General features: G+C 35.6%; 2 protein-coding genes across 2 annotated transcripts; both read left to right on the top strand.

Annotated features, from left to right (window-relative positions):
- The first annotated feature begins 5043 nt into the window (after positions 1-5043).
- LOC131148054 (scarecrow-like protein 14) lies at positions 5044-7095 on the top strand. Its single transcript, XM_058097792.1, has one exon. It carries the CDS (start codon positions 5044-5046, stop codon positions 7093-7095), a length of 2052 nt encoding a protein of 683 aa, XP_057953775.1.
- A 3093-nt stretch (positions 7096-10188) lies between these two features.
- On the top strand, positions 10189-14627 carry LOC131148865 (LIMR family protein At5g01460-like). Its single transcript, XM_058098811.1, has 7 exons — positions 10189-10596; positions 10680-10765; positions 13001-13116; positions 13286-13396; positions 13892-13990; positions 14096-14218; positions 14538-14627. The coding sequence occupies exons 1-7, from the start codon at positions 10406-10408 to the stop codon at positions 14607-14609; spliced, it is 798 nt and encodes a 265-aa protein (XP_057954794.1). The 5' UTR covers positions 10189-10405; the 3' UTR covers positions 14610-14627.
- Positions 14628-19127: the final 4500 nt, after the last annotated feature.

Here is a 19127-nt window from a genome sequence, read left to right as displayed (position 1 = left end):
CGAATCAAGCAAACTGCCAACAAAGGTTCTTCATCAGGGAAATATGCTCAAAACCTTGACTAGTGGCTTGTGGCTCCTTGATCTCGAATTCGTTATCATACTTCACTCGGTACAGTAGATCCAATCTTAGGTAAAATTCTGGATGTTTCATTCTTCAATACTGATTTTCTAGATATCCTTCTATTATTTCATGCCATTGGTTGGTTTGATTTCATCACTCAACAACCCAAAGGATGTTTTCCCCATCTGGTCAAAATTTTCTATGCTAATATGACAAATGAAAATGGGATTATTTCTTCGGAAGTTAAAGGAAAGAAAATTTTGCTGAATTCTGAAATATTGTCTCCCATTTTTAAAATTACTCTAGGTGATTTTAACTATCCCATGTTTACTCAATCTTGGATTCTAGAACAAGGATTCACTCCTCAAGCTTTTCTTTCAATGATCATGGAAAATAAACCTATCTATTTTGGGCATCCTCCGTTATACAAACAATTAAGCTTAAAAGGCCAGATTCTACACAAACTCGTTTCAAACAATATCCTACCTAAACAAGGCTCTTTTTATCATCTTTCCTATATTGAATGTTTTGTTCTTTGGTGTCTTCTTAAAGGAAAGAAACTAGACCTGGCTAGTTTAAACATTTGATGGATGTGGACCAAACTGGAATCTTCTCGAGTTGTTCTTCCTTATGGAGGAATTCTTACTCTTCTCTTTAACCATCTTCATGTTACCAATAGTTCTGAATTCTTCATAAAAAGAACCCGATATAATCTTTTCAATAAGACTTTCCTAAAGAAAATGGGGTATGACAAAGGGAGTTCAGGATGGTACTTGAAGTCAAGAAGGACTCAATATGCAACACCAGCCTCAGCAGCAGCCTCAGGTTCAACCTCAGCACCAGTATCAGCAGCAGCACAATCTTCTTCTACACAGGACCTTGGTTCATCTCATGACACACCTTCATGGTTCTTATCCTTCCAAAAGGATTTCTCCAGTTTTTCATCTTCAATTCGAACTGGGCTTTAGAAGATTAAAGAAAAAGTCACATCACTTGATAAGCATGTCACTCATATAGAAAGATATCAGGCTAGATCTTCTAGGGGAGGTGATCCCATGGACATTTCCTCTGCTCCTCCAAGTGTAGATGATAATTCTAATAATGACTCTATAGAAAATGAAGGAGATTCTGAAGGAGAAGGAAACCAGGAGGATGAAGCCAATACTGAAGAAGAAGGATCCCAAGAAGAAGAAGTAGAAGGAGATGATTCTGAAGAAGAAAGATAAGTTAGTTAGAACTTCCTAACCTAGGTTGTCATAACACTTTTTGCATGTAATGAAGTATTAGGACTTATGTTGATTCCAAATGTACCTCAGATGTTTTGTAATCATAGCACTATGAAACTTTTTGTAAGGGTACATATGAAACTTCTATGTATTGATATTTTTAGTTGATCTATAGATGCTCTTTTGTACTAACTACATCTTGTTAAAAGAATTTCTTCTTGATAAATTTTCATAATCCACTTACTCTTTTTGATTAATGACAAAGGGGGAGAGAGTCTCAGTAAAGATAAATGACATAATGGTTTCAGATAAATGGCTGAATGGTTTTAGCTGACATGGATATATGATATCAACAATAACAACTTACTATGCAACTCATCAATTGGATAAATAAAGAATATTTGATAGATGATGAATGAGCATATGATGAATTATCTACATGGCTATTTATATGGCTTGCTTATTAATGCTTATAGCAAGGGTGAGTACTTCATTTCACATAAAACCTTTATCTTTACTCCTTGTTTGTCATCATCAAAAAGGGGGAGATTGTTGGTCTAACAAAGTCTTTCAATCAATTTTGATGATAACAAACAAAGGATAATTTAACTTGGAAAGGTTGAGTTTTTGTGTTTGAGGAAATATGGATCAAGCATGGATCAAGTGAAGATTAAGTATGGATCAAGTGAAGATCAAGTATGGATCAAGTGTGGGTCATCAAGGAAGATAAACTAACAAGTGATCCAACGAGAAACTAAGACATTTGCAGATAAAGCTAGCTCAAGCAAATATCCAAAGAACTTCAAAAGCAAAGAATGAGAATGATCTCAAGCATGGCATATAAAGTCTTAGGAAACATATTGTACGTATTTCAAAGCTAAATATCGTTTGAAATATGTTTTGAAACTTTTCCAAGAGATTATGAGGACCTAAAGACCTATTTAGGATTATTGAAACAAGTTTTGTAAAAATCAGAATAAGAGAGCAAATCGTTTTTAATGGAAAATATTTTTAAAACAGCTTTTTTGTATGTTCAGATAACTAAACTCACTGTTCAGATGTTTGAAGAATTACGTCAGACGTCTGAAGAATAAGCTCAGATGTCTAAATATTTTTGGGACAAAACTAAAACAGGCAGTAGCTATTCAGACGTCTGAACTCGACACTTCAGACATCTGAACTCAACACTTTAGACGTATGAACCCACTCTTTAGTCATCTGACCCTGTGTCTAGTTCATGTTTTAAAGGGTTTCAGGAACTTCAGATGACTGAACTCGACTCTTCAGTCATCTGAACACTGTTCAACAGGCAAATTTTTTAAAAACTAATATTTTAAACAATAGCCGTTTTGAGCTTCAAATTTTCTAACAACTTGGGAAACTTTCTAAGGAAACTTTTGCAACAAGGGAACTTATTTAAAAGCCTACAAATACATGGTTTTTGTAAATCAAAATACACCAAGTATTGAAAATCTCTCAAAAGCTCTCTTGCTCTCAAAGCATCATCTTGATCATCTCTTGCAAACTGGAAGTGCTGTGATTTTGAGATTCTAGCTCATCAATTCCTAAAGTTAGATTGCTGATTTCTCATATGGAGAAAAGCAATTTTGTGAAATCCTTATTAAGCTTCAAAAGTGTATTTCTTTCTTGATATTTATCTTTTGAAGTACATAGTTTCAATTTGTACTAATATGCTTTTTGTGTGAGCATCTCTTTTACACCAACTTCTTCTTATTTCTTTTGTAGATTTTGGACGATTCCAGGCTGTTGGATCGTTGACCAAACGAGGGTACATTGTTTGGAGAAGGCGGGCTCTAGCCTTAGCAAAGGAGTGATTGTAAACAGGTGTTGTTCCACCCGGTAAAGGAACTGCTATAGTGAAATCCTTCGGTATTTTGCCAAGGGCAAGGACGTAGGTTGTGTTGAAGCTGAACCTTGCAAAAACCTTGTGTCTTTCTTTCTTCTTTACTTCCTATTTTGTATACAAACTGTTGTTGTGTGATTTAAAGTGCAGGTTACAGGTTCTAAAGTTAGAAATAAAGAAAAACTCTGGATATTTAGAAAGTACGTTTCGATTGACCATTTGCGGAAACCCAAAAGGGAATACGTTGGTTAATCTGCGGAAATCTTGATCAAGAGAAGTGCATATAAAGAGATTATCTAAAGAAAGCTGTGAACATCTATAGGGAAATTGATAAAAGTACTAAGATTCTTGCTTGAGTGGTTGAATTGTTTTAGTTGAATTGATTGGCTTGAGAATTTAAATTTCGGTATTTTTAAGTGTGATTATTAGTTATTTATTGTGTTTTTCTTGGTGTCATTAGCAAAGTTCAAAAAATAATATTAAAATTAAAAAAATCAAATTCACCCCCCTCTTGGGAAGCTATTCATAATTTCAATTGTACATGATTTTTTTTTTTTTGGAAAAATTTTAACGAAATTTCGGTAGCATACCATTTGTAAATTAGATATTTTCCCATAAAACCTGTACCAAATAGGTTCAATTAAGTCATTTATAATTTAGTTCAAGGCACACGAATTACAAATTCGTCACTAATAATAAAGTATTAGTGAATGACTCAAATTCGTCACTAATAGTGGAGTATTAGTGATGGTTTTTAGATTCATCACTAATAGTAGGCTATTAGTGAAGGATTCGAATTTGTCACTAATAGTGTTAGTGATGAATTTATAAGTATTAGTGACCGATTTGATTCTTCACTAATATCCTGATTTTTTGTAGTGGATTGACCAAATAGGTGTCATCAGACATGTGTGTCACGACGAGGCAAGGGCATTTTGAGTTGGTTGTGGAGACTTTGGCACTGGTGCTGGAGCCGTTGGAGCTAAGGAAGAGTGTAAGCTGGGGAGAAATGGCCTTCGGGATGTCAAATGTCGTCGTTACCACAAAGTAGACTAACCCATTGGTCATCCTGAACTTTGCCCTCCCCCCCCCCCCCCACCACTGCGAACTCTCTAGGGCTCATACACACTGGATTCCTTGAGACCACACTGAAATAACTCCCATTAAATTCATTTAAAACAAAATCAAGGTACATCACCAAGGTTGTCTCGTTGCTGTTCTGGCTAGAGGAGAGGTAGAGACCTCGCGTGTTCTCGATGACCTGTGATTTTGGATCCATAGTTTTCGTCAAGGGATCATTGATGGTGAAATCGTTGCTGGACGGTGTTGGATTAGTGGATGATATGCTCTGACTGGCAGGACAGGCAACCATGTCATAGTCTCCACGACCAACCCAAAATGCCCCTACCTCATCGCGTTACACACGTTTGGCGACACCTATTCAGTCAATCTCACCTTCCCGTCATCTCCAAAACTGACACATGATGGCGAGGCACTGGCCGGAGTACCATCGCTGAAACAGGGGAAGGGAAGGGAGGAAGAGAGCAGCACTTGAACATAACAAAAAAAAGCTACACCAAGTAGCATTTTTATAAAAAATTTGTTTAAAAAATGTTGGACCATCAAGCGTTTTTTGGCTTTCACGCATCAGCCCATGAGTTCTCCCAAATTAAAATTTGCTTGACCCTTAGGACAAGGGAAAATAAAATTTCACCATAACTTTTTAAAAATATTTTAAAATAAATTAAAACAAAAACCGGAAAAAACTCTAAATTCCTAGCTAAGTAGGCCGTGAGGCGTGTCCGCGTCCCAAAGGGCTTGTCCTTACTTTTTTCACACACGGATTGAATTTTCGAGACTCAGAGACAAGTCCATCCCTTGAGCTCAACTCCATGGATTTCCCTGCTGTTAATCCGCATGAGCGAGACCCAGGTTACTTGGTTCTCCCTTCCACTGTGAGACCACCGGAGGCAGACTCTGATCATCGAGATGACGACGGCGACCTCTCCGCAGATTCTTCTTTCAAGCGCATCGTGGAGATGCTCATGGAAGAGGAGACGATGGAGGAGGGATCCGGCATGCTCGTTGACCCTTTGGCTCTCCAAGCTGCCGAAAAATCATTCAGCGATGTTCTCGGTGAGAAATACCCTCCCTCACGCGACCAGCTCACCGAGCTTCCCTGCCCCGATAATTCTTCCCATGATGATAACATTGGCAGCGGCAGAAATGCTGTCAGCGGCTCCATTTTTCAGTCTATTTCTCAAATGCCTTTCAGCTCTGTGAGTAGCTGCTGCTTGGGTGTGAGTTTTGATGGCATCAAAAACCCTTCTGTAAGTACACTTCTTCACCCAAATTCTTTTGGTGCTGATGAGACCATCTGGTTGCATGGTGCTGATGAGACCATCAGTTTGCAACCTAGAAGTGTGGGAGAAGTGGGTGCTAGTAAATATTTTCCTCGTGAAAATCTTTCAATTATTGATCTTGAGAATAGTGCGTTACCTCCAATGTTAAAGAATGACAGTCCACACAAAGAGGTAGAGAAGAATACGAAGAGGGAGAATCTGCAGCCAAGTGGTGCAAGGGGAAGGAAGGATCAGCTCATGAAGGATATAGATACAAAAGAATCGAGTAAGAAGCAGTTAATATCTTATGAGGAAGAGTATGAGTTGTTGGAGTTGTTTGATAAGGTTTTCGTTTGTTGTGATGACCACATGAAGCCTCCAGTGTGCAATTGTAATAATGAAGTATCGCGCAATAAACAAAAGTTGGGATATAAAGGCAGAAAGGATCGTGCAAAGCACAAGCGAAATGGAAAACAAGAAGTGGATTTGAGGTCTCTCCTTCTTTTCTGCGCAAGAGCAATATCCATTAATGATAACAAGAGTGTGGATAAAACGTTAAAAGAGATTAGACAGCACGCTTCTCCATTTGGTGACGGATCTCAAAGGGTTGCCCATTATTTTGCCAATGCCCTCGAGGCACGACTGGCTGGTACTGGGTCTCAAATTTTTTCTTCTTTGTCTTCCGACAGGCCATCGACAGCCGATCAGCTAAAAGCTTACCAATCTTTTCTTTCTGCATGCCCATTCAAGAGAATCAACTTTTGCTTTTCAAATCATTATATCTTGAATTTAGCCAAGATAGCAACCACACTTCATATTATAGATTTTGGTATCTTGTGTGGTTTCCAATGGCCTGTTGTTATCCAAACTCTCTCACAGAAACTTGGTGGGCCTCCTAAACTTCGCATTACAGGGATAGAGTTCCCTCACCCTGTTCGGCCAGCAAAAAGAGTTGAAGAGACGGGTCATATCTTGGCACAATATTGTAAGCGCTTTAATGTTCCGTTTGAGTATAATGGCATTGCACAAAAATGGGAAACTATCCAAATTGAAGACCTCAAGATTGATGACAATGAGATAGTTATTGTGAACTGCTTGCATCGACTTGAATATCTACTTGATGAGACCATCATGACAAATTGTCCAAGGGATATTCTTCGAAAATTAATCCGAAAGATAAAGCCACACATTTTTATCCATGGTATAATTAACGGATCCTTCAACTCCCCTTTCTTTGTCACACGCTTCCATGAGACACTTTTCCACTACTCTTCATTGTTTGATATGCTTGACACTACCTTACCCCATGAAAATGAGGGGAGGTTGCTATTTGAGAAAGAGTTTTATGGGCGGGAGATTATCAATGTCGTAGCATGTGAGGGTTTAGAGAGGATTGTGAGGCCTTTGCCTTACAAACTTTGGCAAAAGCAAAATATAAGCTTTGGGTTCAAACAACTCCCTTTGGATAGGGAACTCATTAAGACATTAAGGGCAAAGGTGAAAGCTGGATATCACAAAGATTTTGCAATTGATGAAGATGATCATTGGATGTTGCATAGATGGAGGGGTCGAATTATGCTTGCTATATCTTGTTGGGTGTAGAAGAAGAGTGTTGAAAATCCCTTTCTTTTTGGTGATATACTATAATGAGTTCTATAGAATTTTTATAAAGTTAGATTATGAAACACTACCTTTTGCTTTATTGACTTATTCTATGAGCCAAAGTAAAGTTTTTTTTCTTGACCCAACTTCTCTTAACCTCTACAAGTCTTACTCACACACACACTCCCAAGTGCAAAGAAATGAAAGCACATTTTATATTTGTGATTATGCTGAAAGGTAATAAGTATTTCTTTGTTTTTCTAGTAGAGGTTGTACTCTCACCAGTTTGGTTTACCTATGAAATAAAAGGGAGAAAATATGTGGGATGTTTAGCTTAATTCCTTCGTATAGTAGCCTGTGCATGACCTCTTTTGAGTTTATGGAAAGATGTAGCAGAATTCTCCTTCCACCCCCCCCCCCCTTTTTTTTTCGGTGAATCCCAAACCTTATGATTCAAAGCAAGGTTTAAGATATGAAATTGGTTCTATTGCGAGTGACATCAAGTTTTATTAGTCTCAATTAGGAGGACCCAAAAACAATGCAGAAATTGCAATCAAATCACAATTTTGTTGCAATGTTGCATAATTGAAGGGGAATAATGTTTTTCTAAAAAGTAATGCTTGCACAGTGTAAGATTAAGACTCTACATCTTAAGCTATCAACCTTGTTTTGAGTGGACTTTTAAATCAAGCAATGTAAGTTAGGTCAGGCATCAAGAAATGGGGCAAACATAAAAACAAGCACACAAACAAAATAAAATTGCATAATGGTTGGATCATTATATTGGTTGTCATGATCTTGTGTAATTGTCTTTAAAATTAGTAACAAGCAACTACCATAATGATTCAACACGAAATTCTATTTCAAATGACCCTAAGCACTAGACTAAAATTAATATAGGGCAAACCCTTACTGCCCTCTCTTTTTGTGCAATTTTTTTTTTTTTTTCATTTTGAGGCACTTTAATCCCCTTTTAGCCAGGTTTTTGCCATTTCGAGTGATCTAGAATGATTCAAAATGGTTTTAAATAATCCATATAACTTTCAAGCTTTTTCAAATAAAATTAAGAAAATCCCCAACTTTTAGGTTTTTTTTTTTTTTTTTTATATTCTCTGGTATTTTTAGCTTGTCTACTTTTCTTCTAGATTTCTTTGGCATTTTCATTGGTAAAAAAAAATAAAGATAATAGTAAATTAATTAGTTGGCATGTGAGCAAACGCCCTCGCGCGTGGCTGCCTACGACCAAGACAAAGACAATGTAGAAAGACATATGGTTGAGCTAGAAATGATGACAATTTGGATGTGGCAATTCTTAAAATAAAAAATTCGAGCACGCACCCCTTGTGCCGGATGATGCCATTGCACTAAGCCATTTTGGCAAAATGATGTTGTGGCACCTCCTTAGTTTTCTTCTTCCTATCCATTGTCTAGTCTTGTCTTAAATATGATGAGATGTTCCCTTATATGTTACCATTGAACCTCCTCCATGATTCCTCTTTGGTAAATCTTCTTCTCCTTTCATCCTCCAGCTTCCTAACACACCCCCGGCTCATGCAAAGTCTTTTGCAAAAAGTCCCTCTCCCTATAACACATCCCATCCTAGCTTGCCATCACCACCTAGCACCTCACTTCCTTGCCAGTTTAGTGACCATCCATTCCCACTACAAAAGATAAGGTTATTAGTTAAGGATCAAAACCATCACTAATAATCATAAATTCGTCACTAATAGTATTAGTGACGATTTTATGATTATTAGTGACGGTTTTAAATTAGTTGTTATATCGGCCGCTAAAACTAATTATTAGTGAAAAATTTTGAAACCGTCACTAATAATATAGTATTAGTGACGGATTATAACCGTTACTAAAACCTCAATACCGTCACTATTAATTATATATTGGCTTGACACAAATTTGTCACTAATAGTAGGGTATTAGTGACAAATTTCAAAACCGTCACTAATAGTCTAGTATTAGTGAATAATACGTTACTAATAGTGTAGTATTAGTGACAGTTTTAAATTCGTCACTAACAGTTGGACTTTAGTGAAGGATGAAACACTACAAAAATACTGGTTTTTAGTGACAAAAGTATTAGTAACGGTCTTAAAACCGTCACTAAAAGTTGGTATTAGTAACGGTTTTTATGAACCGTCACTAATAGTGTAAGCATTAGTAATGATTTTAGCAGCCGTCACTAATACTTTCGTCACTAAAAATAGCACGGTAAACAATTTTTACTCGAAATTTTTTCTGGGAAAATATTAGCGACGATTCTAGGGTATTAGTAGTTGATTAAATTTGTGACAAAAAGTCATTTATTAGTGATGACTAACAAACCGTCACTACTAATATTTATGAATATATATAAATAATTTAGTTAAGGGTATTAATGACGGATTGGGAGATCTTTCGCTAATAATAGGGTATTAGTGACGGTTTTGAAACTGTCCCTACTAGTATTTTCATTTAAAAAATATATTAAAAAATTAGTTAAGAGCATTAGTGATGGTTTGGGAGATCCGTTACTAATAATAGGATATTAGTGACGATTTTGGAATCGTCACTAATAGTTTTTTATTTAAAAAATATAAAAAAAAATTATGTTAAAAGTATTAGTGACGGTTTGGGAGATTCGTCACTAATAATGGGGTATTAGTGACAGTTTTGAAACCGTCACTACTAATGTTTTTATTTAAAAAATATATTAAAAAAAAATAGTTAAGAGCATTAGTGACGGATTGAGAGATCTGTCACTAATAATAGGGTATTAGTGATGGTTTTGGAACCATCATTAATAGTTTTTTATTTAAAAAAAATTAGTTAAAGATATTAATTACGGATTAGAAGACCCATCACTAATAATAGGGTATTAATGATGAATTGGGAGGCCCATCACTAATAATTTTTTATTTAAAAAATATAAAAAAAAATTAATTAAGAGTATTAGTAATGAATTAAGAGACTCATCACTAATAATAAGGTATTAGTAAAGATTTTAAAATCGTCACTGATGCTCGGAATTTTAATTTCCCACACTTTTCCCAAATTTTTTCTTTCTCCTCCCGCCTCCTTCTCACTCCTGCGGTATCTTCTTCCCCCAAATTTCATTCTGCTCCAACCTCGTGCCCCTCACTCCTCGCTTCTTCATGGACGCAGCGCAATCCTCCTGCCACTGAAACCGCGCGTCCCTAGTTTTCACTCCGCCCCACCCACCACCCACCTCCCCCATTTTCCATTTTCCCTCTCCCTCTCTCTCTCTCTCTCTCTCTCTCTCTCTCTCTCTCTCTCTCTCTCTCTGCGTATCATCATGGCTACAACTTCTTGTCTTCCGCTCTCTCCCTCACCCGCTCTCGCCCGCAGGCCACCCACCCGCGCCCTCTGCTTCTCTCTCGGCGGTAGCTCCGCCACCACCTCGGAGGTCCTTCCGCTTTCCACCACCACACCAACAAGGGGTTTAGGGTTCAGACCTCGCCCCCTCCCTCTCAATGTTCTCTGCTTGTGCGATTATATTTGCCTTTTATAATTATTCTATTTTTCCTCTTCTTTGTTAATGAGACGGCGGCGGTGCTTTTGGTTTGTAGGAGCGTTGGCAAAAGGATCAAAAGTGCTTTCCTGTGGGTGATAACGACTGCAATTGTCTGTGCTCTTGTGCTTGGCATTTTATGTGGTAATTTTCTTTTTATGAATTCTGATTTTATAGTGGAAAGTGTGAATACTTTCTTTCAAGATGTTGATAATTTGCTCAAAGTATTTGGAAAAATATATACATTAACAATCAAAGGCATTGATTTTTATTTATTTGCTAATATACAGTGATTGTATTTGCATATATTTTGATCATTTTATTTTTGCCATGATCTTCGCAAACATCAACATAATTGTGGTTAGAAATGTTCATTTCATTGCATAATCATGAGCATTTGTAAGCCTTTTCAATTTTTTTTTCCTGGTTTGGTACCGTTGCAATGCCCAACCAGTTGCTTGCCATTCAAAATGTTGCTGCAGTTCATTGGATTCTTCATTGTACTACCCTTCTTATCATAACCTGTGTATTATAGCAATTAACCGTGTTCTTACTTCTTAATAATCTTGAGTTCTATCTCAAACCACCGTTATCTCTGATATTTTCAAAAGAATAAATAATAAAACAAGGATTCTAAGTCCATTAGTAGAATTTTTTAGATGCAAATTTATACTGACATATTTCTGGACAACAGGTCAGAAGCCTAGGAGCTGGAATTTGTTATTATCTTTACTAAAATTAACTGATTGGGTGCAAAATGTTCACACTGGGATATCTTAAAGATGTTGGGAAAGGTCTTCATTGATTTAAGTTATCAATAGCAAATTAAACAAGGTCAAATTGGATGACTATTTATTTGTTGCTGCGTTGCTAAATTAACAATAACTTGATAGATTGCATAATAAACTCAAATTAGAGGTTGTCAAGTTGGAGTCTTTTTCATTTTTAAATTTTATTTGTACCTCTTTTTTTTAAAAAAAAAAAATGCAATTTTGATTTACTTAAGAAAGATCAATTTGGACATGATTACTATATATGCATTTTTTTTTATTGATTTGCATATTCTTAGAACTAGCCAGTCATCTGCCTGTCATCAGTATTAGAACCTGGAGTCCAGGATCATTGTAGAGCTGCAGTCTGTGGAGGTCATTGATTTTTAAATCAATTATCTAAAGTTTTAGCTTCATTTTCATATGCTAGTGATTCAAAGGCCAAAAGCAGGATGCATTGAAGTTGTGCATGTGCTTGGTTCCATTGCAAAACCAAGCACATGATAAGTGATTATTGTCTGTATATGCTTTATTTTCGTGTGCCCATGTCATATGAATTTACATCATTAGTTATTCTTCTTATATGCATTGTACTAGGCTAATTATGTTGGGTTTTTGTGGAGCCTAGTTGTGTTTTAATTTGGATGACGACCCGACCTCTATTTAATTAGAGATTTCTATCCTAAGGATTAAGCCGTGCTCATGGGGGTCCGAGGGCAACGCCCCCGGGAAATTTTTTGGAGCCCATTCGGAACGGAACCCTAGGCGCAACATATAAAAAGGATTACTTTCGGGTGATTAGGGTTGGCGTGGTTGTACCTGCAAGAGAGCGAGAGGGAGAACATTGTATCGCCGCACTCTCTGTGTTTTCTTCTTGATAATATTGAAATTCCTGTAACTCCGTGGACGTAGGCAAAATTGCCGAACCACGTAAATATTGTCTTGTACGTGATTAATTTTTTTTTTGGCATTATTTTTCTCTATTTTGTTTTTCATAGGTTTTGGAAATTTGTTCTTTATTCCCAACAAATTACAACCCCTCAAAGATGGATGGATTACCAGTCTTACTGGCTGGTTTGGTGGATTGAATTTGTTGGATACTTTCACGATTAATGATTTTTTGGACATTTTGTCACACAATTGATATCACACTTTTTGGTGATGTCAGTCTCTTTTTGCTTGTGCCTGGTTGGCACCCCTCTTTGTGCTCTTCAATGAATTCTGTATTTAAAGATTGAAAAAAGAAAATGCCTAGTGAATATTGCAACAGATAACTTTTATAAGTTTTTTTGTTTTTCTTCTTTCTTGTTTTTGTTAGCTGAAGTTAAGCGTGTGGACTTTGTGAACGGTCACTTACATATATTCATATGCTTACCTATAATATGGTTCAAATCTCCTGATGTCGTCCTGTTCTTTTTCTTTTTAATTCCTTATTAATTTCTGTTCCCTATTTCACGTTGCACTGGTTCACAGTAAAACAGCTAAGGGTCTCAGGGAGGCATGTTTAAATTTTTTAATCATTTGCACCTTGAATGAATATGAAATTAAAATTTTGTTTGGGTGATGTCTTTTGTGTTTTTCACTGGGATACCCTCTTTGGTGGTAATAGGGCTAATTGGAAAGGTGGACTTCACTGTTAGGCATCTCTCTTCATCCACAACTCTTTTTCCAAGTACATGGGGCTTCTCGGGCAGCCAACCATGTATTGGAAGCGGCACACACCAGGTTCTATTTTTCTGCACAATTTTATTTTCTAGTTTTGAGTACTTACTGTGTCATTGTTAGCATTTTGGGATTATTGCTTGGCTTGGTGATTGCTCATGATCAACATTCCCAAGCTCAGCCTGCTTCCTTTTCTTCTATTTACTTTCTCTGTTCTTTACTTCTTTTACAGTGCTCTGTATATTCTGCAAGTTCTTCATCAGAGACGACCTGGACAATGCGGACTACCTTTCCAGAATATGTTGTTGCTCTTGCTACAATTGTTGGATCCATATTTTTCACTGTATGTTAATTTGTGTAAACTTCAGAATTCTATGTAGCATCATTAATTCTTTATTTAGTATTATCTCCACTGACCAATGTGATCCTAATCAGAGGTTTTTCCTCTTCAGTACACCTTAATAATGATCCATGGAGAGGTAAACTGTTAATTACATAATAAATGAGGTAAGGTGAAAGTAATTGTTCGTCAGGTGTTATTATGCAGTACAACAACAACAACAACAACAACAAAACCAAGCCTTAGTTCCATTAAGTGGGGTGGGCTATATGAATCCTTTTCCGCCAATTTATGCGATCATGGACCAATTTATGTTATTATGCAGTACCTAGTAAAATTTTGACTGTCTTATATAAAAGCAGTACTTTATTCATGATCCTAAGGGGCAAAGAATATCCTCACCTGGAAATGGGTTGGGAACAAATTATACAATATTTATGAGTTATAAGTTTTTTTGGTTATAATATGTTATTTGCTACTCTCTTATTTTCTCTCCAGATATTTGGTGGTGTTGGTATTGCCTCTCTTCCACTGGGGCTTATATATTCACTCATTCGGCGCCCAAAGGCTGTTATCACTCGTTCAAAATATATCAAGGTGCTTCTAGAGTTTGCATGCCATGTATCCAAATGAAATTACTCAAAGTTGTTGAGATGATATGTTTGCAACAGCTTATGAATTATTGGCATTCCTATACTGTAGGAAGCAATAGAATTAGGTAAAAAAGCAAGAGAGTTGAGGAAAGTTGCCGATGCACTCCATCAGGAAGAAAGAAGTGGTTCTAAGGGTAGAAAATGGCATAAAAATGTGAAGTCAGTGGAAAAGGTATATCTTATTCCGTATTTTGCGTCAAATTTTGTTCAGTTATGGCATTTGATCGGTTTTTGTATGTACTTAGTAGAAAATATAATGTGGAGCATTTTGAATACAAGTATCTTGATGTCTTTCTTGTGGTCATTGCATCCGCTTGCCTTATCAAGATGCAGGAAAAATAAAATTAATATTTATCATACCTTAATTATAAGAGACAACCTATCAGATGAAAGGCTAAAATTCATTTTGTCTACATGGGCAGACTTATCACATTTCAAATTAATTTTGAAAAGAAATTCCGGGTAAATTAGATAAAGAATTGTTGATGCAGCCACCACCATCCACGGCCTCATCGTTCTTTTCTGTCATCCATGATCTCATTGTCCTTTATCACCCTCCATGATCTCATTGTCTGCTCCATCACTATCAAGGTCAAGGATTCTAAAGTTAGGCCCTAGATTACAAATTGAGCCTTATTGTTTGAGAACTTTGCCCTCGAGGATGACGCTGTAGCAAGCCATAGACTCCCTTGTTGCCATGGTCTCTCACTGTTGAAGCTCGCATCACCATTACTACTAATTGTCAAATTTAAATTTGAATTTATATAATATATTTGTATTTGAATTTGAATTTGTATAATATATTTGTATTTTTATTTAAATTTGAATTTAAATTTGAATTTGTATAATATATTTGTATTTAAATTTGAATTTGAATTTGAATTTGTATAATATATTTGTATTTTTATTTAAATTTGAATTTAAATTTTGAATCATTTATGAATTTTTTTGCAATTATGGTTTAATGTTACGTATAAGAAAATGTAATTACAGATTTTTACAGAAATTAATAATTAAAAAAAATTAATTTAAAATTATTAGTGACAATTTTAAAATCGTCACTACTAATTGTTCAATTTAAGTATTAGTGAAGGTTTCAAAACCGTCACTAATAATTAATAATTCTTTTTTTTTTTTTTTTAAAGAACTTTAGTGAAAGTTTTTAAACCGTCACTAATAATATAGTATTAGTGACAAATTTATACTATTAGCGACGGTTTGAAAATTGTCACTAATAGTTGCATGTGAGCAATAGTGATGATTTTCAAACCGTCACTAATAATAGAGCATTAGTGACGAATTTAAAACCGTCACTAATACTATAGCTTTAGTGACGATTTTTTGATTGAGCCGGTATAGAATTTATAGTGACGAGTTTAGGTTTTTTAGTAACAGTTTTAATCCGTCACTAATACTCTATTATTAAAGACGGTTTGAAAAATTCGTCACTAATAAGTATTTGTAACGGCAGATATAGCGATTAGTTCAAAACCGTTACTAATAACCTTATTTTTTGTAGTGGTTTTGATCCGTCACTGATCCCTCACCGATTCAAAAAAATTAGTATACAATTTTTTACTATATACGTACTATAAATATCAATGAGTTGATAGAAAAGTAATCGGACATTCGGACAAAGTTAAAAAAAATAATACTATATTAAATAGCTAAATTTTATCAGTTTTAAGAAATTTTAGCAGCATTTCCCCTGTAAATAGGACATTTTCCATAAAAATATGTTCCAAACCTAAGTGTTTACATTAAACAGTTCACAATAATCCAATCAGTAATTAATGCATTTTATGAGTGCACAAGATCTTCATATAAATAACATTAAATAATGTAATGTGTTTATGCATCCCACAAACAATCTATATCAGACTATAGTTTTATGAAAAAATAAAATGTGCCATTGATAATGGTTTATATGGTTTCTTTAAGACTCAAAAACAACTACAATAATCAAATAATGCAAATGAGTCAATTATTAATAAAATTTTCACTTAGCATATGCAAAAGTTTAAAATTTATTTGAACTTCACTCATCCTTTCAAAAATGTTTTTAACATTTAACACATTATAATCATTCTCACAAATATTGTATGTCTTTGAAACACTATGATCTATTTAAATTTATCCAACCAGCAATGACTGCATCTTATAAGTGGTAAAAAAAAAAAAAGTAAGCTAGAAACACTATGATCTATTTTACTTTATACACACAGACACATACACACACACACACACACATATATACATATATACATTGTTGGCCATATAAGGTTTAACATCCTATTTTGATGCTAACAAATAAGACAAACTTAACATATTTGGTTGAGTAATGCTATTTTAGGGCTTACAAAAGAGAATGTGCGAAAACTTATACTTCAAAGAAGGTTGATCATATGAAGCCTAAAACATGTATTTTAAGATGATATTTGTAAAGCTTGAAGTATATGAGAGAGAGCTTGAAAGAATTTCAAAGCTTGAAGAAAAGCAAGAGTAGCAAAAGAAAGCTTAAAGAAAGAGAAGTATGAAGACTCAAGCGCCAAAATTGTTCAAAGTCTTAGAAGTCTTTATGTAATTGCTTCATATTTTAAATATCTTTTCTAATATTTTTGAAACTCTTTTAGGGTTGAATATGGACTTAGAGACCTAATTTTTAAAATCCCGAAAAATATGTTGACAAGTTATATTTAAGTTTTTTAAATAACAAAAGTGTTTAAAAATGAAAAATGAAAGTTTTTTAGAAAATAGACTGGTCAACTGACTAACCAGAACATATTGAGATTGGCCAGCCAACTGACAAGAATACAAATGTTGAATAACTGTGTAGAGACCTAGACAATTTTCATAATTTAAAATAGGAGGACGAAAGAAAAGAAGAAAATTAAGGTCACATTAACGAACATAGGGGATTCGTCGACGAGAATACATGAGGGTCTCGTTGACGAGAAGATACTGAGAGGGGGTTTTTGGCAGTCTAAAATTCGTCGACGAGGGGTTCATGTTTGTTGGGCAACATTCTTCATAGACTTGTCGATGAGATGACGTGTCTCGTCGATGAATCCGGAGTTATAAATAGCTAAAACCCGAATTTTTCAGCAGAAAATTGCGTAAGAAGATCCTCTCTCTCTCTAAAATGTCCCTCTCCCCTTCTCTCTTCCATTCAGGTTCCATTTCTCGCTGGTTCGACGATCCGAGGCCACCACGACACTCTTGGGAAAGTTCTCTAAAAATTTACTGGAGTAGATCATTGGTAGAAGTGACTTGAACTCAATCCCAATTTTAGGGTAAAACATTTTATTTATTATTTGCCTTTCCCACAATCATGAGAAATGTAGTATACAAAGAAATACTGATATTTTATTCTAGAAGATGTTGTTTTCAGGGTGTTGAGTGGGGAACTTTACGGGTGTAGGACCAGATATAGAAGAGACTTTTTTTTCAGAAACAAAGTAAGGGAAATGTGCTATGCTAAGAGTTTTAGAAAAATTATCAGAAGTTTTATGCATATATATATATATATATATATATATATATATATATATATACCAGTTTATTATCCAGTTTTATAGAATATGAGTTTTAATATTTGTGTGGCCTGAGTGGATATATTTTATATAGAATTTATATAGTTTTTCTGAGTATATCGTGATTTACAGTGTATACAGATATAGACAGATATTTATCAAACAAGTATTTGAGATTTTATTCAGATCAATATATTACAGTAATTACAGAGTGCCATGTTTCCTAAAACTATAACACTCAGATTATACAGTCAGATATACAGTTATAACAATCAGATGTTATAGTTATGTTATTCGGATGTTACAGTATTTCCAGTACAGAACTATAATGTTATGGTTATTTTGAAAACACGATGAAAATAGTAGGATAATTATAGTAGTAGTATATATGTATACAGTATCAGATCCCTGATGAAATATTACTGACAGATACAGTTTATAAAGCATGATACCATTCCTATTTATAGATCAGAGTGCAACCATATATCTTAGATAATTGCTGTTCTGATTGGAGGAGAGGTAGAGACCTCGCGCGTTTTTGATGACCTGTGATTTTGGATCCATACTTTCCGTAAGGGATCATCGATGGTGAAATTGCTGCCGGACAGTGTTGGATTAGTGGATCATATGCTATGACTGGCAGGATAGGCAACCATGTCATAGTCTCCACGACCAACCCAAAATGCCCGTACCTCATCGCGATACACACATTTGGCAGCACCTATTCAGTCAATCTCACCTTCCCATCATCTCCAAAATTGACACATGATGGTGAGGCACCATCTGGAGTACCATCGCTGAAATAGGGGAAGGGAAGGGAGGAAGAGAGCAGCACTAGAACATAACAAAAAAAACGCTACACCAAGTAGCATTTTTATAAAAAAATTGTTTAAAAAATGTAAGACCATCCAGTGTTTTTGGCTTTCACGCATCAGCAGGCCATGAGTTCTCCTAAATTAAAATATGCTCAACCATCCAACGTTTTTTAGAGCAAGGGAAAAAAAATTTTCACCCAAACTTTTTAAAAATATTTTAAAATAAATTAAAACAAAAACCGGAAAAAACTCTAAATTCCCAGCGAAGTAGGCCGTGAGACATGTCCGCGTCCCAAAGGGCTTGTCCTTTACTTTTTTCACACACGGATTGAATTTTTGAGACTCAGAGACAAGTCCATCCCTTGAGCTCAACTCCATGGATTTCCCTGCTGTTAATCCGCATGAGCGATACCCAGGTTACTTGGTTCTCCCTTCCACTGTGAGACCACCGGAGGTAGACTCTGATCATCGAGATGACGACGGCGACCTCTCCGCAGATTCTTCTTTCAAGCGCATCGTGGAGATGCTCATGAAAGAGGAGACGATGGAGGAGGGATCCGGCATGCTCGTTGACCCTTTGGCTCTCCAAGCTGCCAAAAAATCATTCTGCGATGTTCTCGGTGAGAAATACCCTCCCTCACGCGACCAGCTCACCGAGCTTCCCTGCCCTGATAATTCTTCCCATGATGATAACATTGGCAGCGGCAGAAATGCTGTCAGCGGCTCCATTTTT

The sequence above is a fragment of the Malania oleifera genome, chromosome 2, assembly GCF_029873635.1.
Source record: "Malania oleifera isolate guangnan ecotype guangnan chromosome 2, ASM2987363v1, whole genome shotgun sequence".
In the NCBI taxonomy this organism is placed as follows: Eukaryota; Viridiplantae; Streptophyta; class Magnoliopsida; order Santalales; family Ximeniaceae; genus Malania; species Malania oleifera.
This window is presented reverse-complemented; position numbering and strand designations above follow the sequence as displayed.

Coding starts and splice junctions, on each gene's coding strand:
- LOC131148054 (XM_058097792.1), top strand. CDS start 5,044: ATGGATTTCCCTGCTGTTAATCCGCATGAGCGAGACCCAGGTTACTTG.
- LOC131148865 (XM_058098811.1), top strand. CDS start 10,406: ATGGCTACAACTTCTTGTCTTCCGCTCTCTCCCTCACCCGCTCTCGCC. Junction 10,597..10,679: donor CCTCTCAATGTTCTCTGCTT/GTGCGATTATAT, acceptor TTTGGTTTGTAG/GAGCGTTGGCAAAAGGATCA. Junction 14,219..14,537: donor ATGTGAAGTCAGTGGAAAAG/GTATATCTTATT, acceptor TTGTTGATGCAG/CCACCACCATCCACGGCCTC.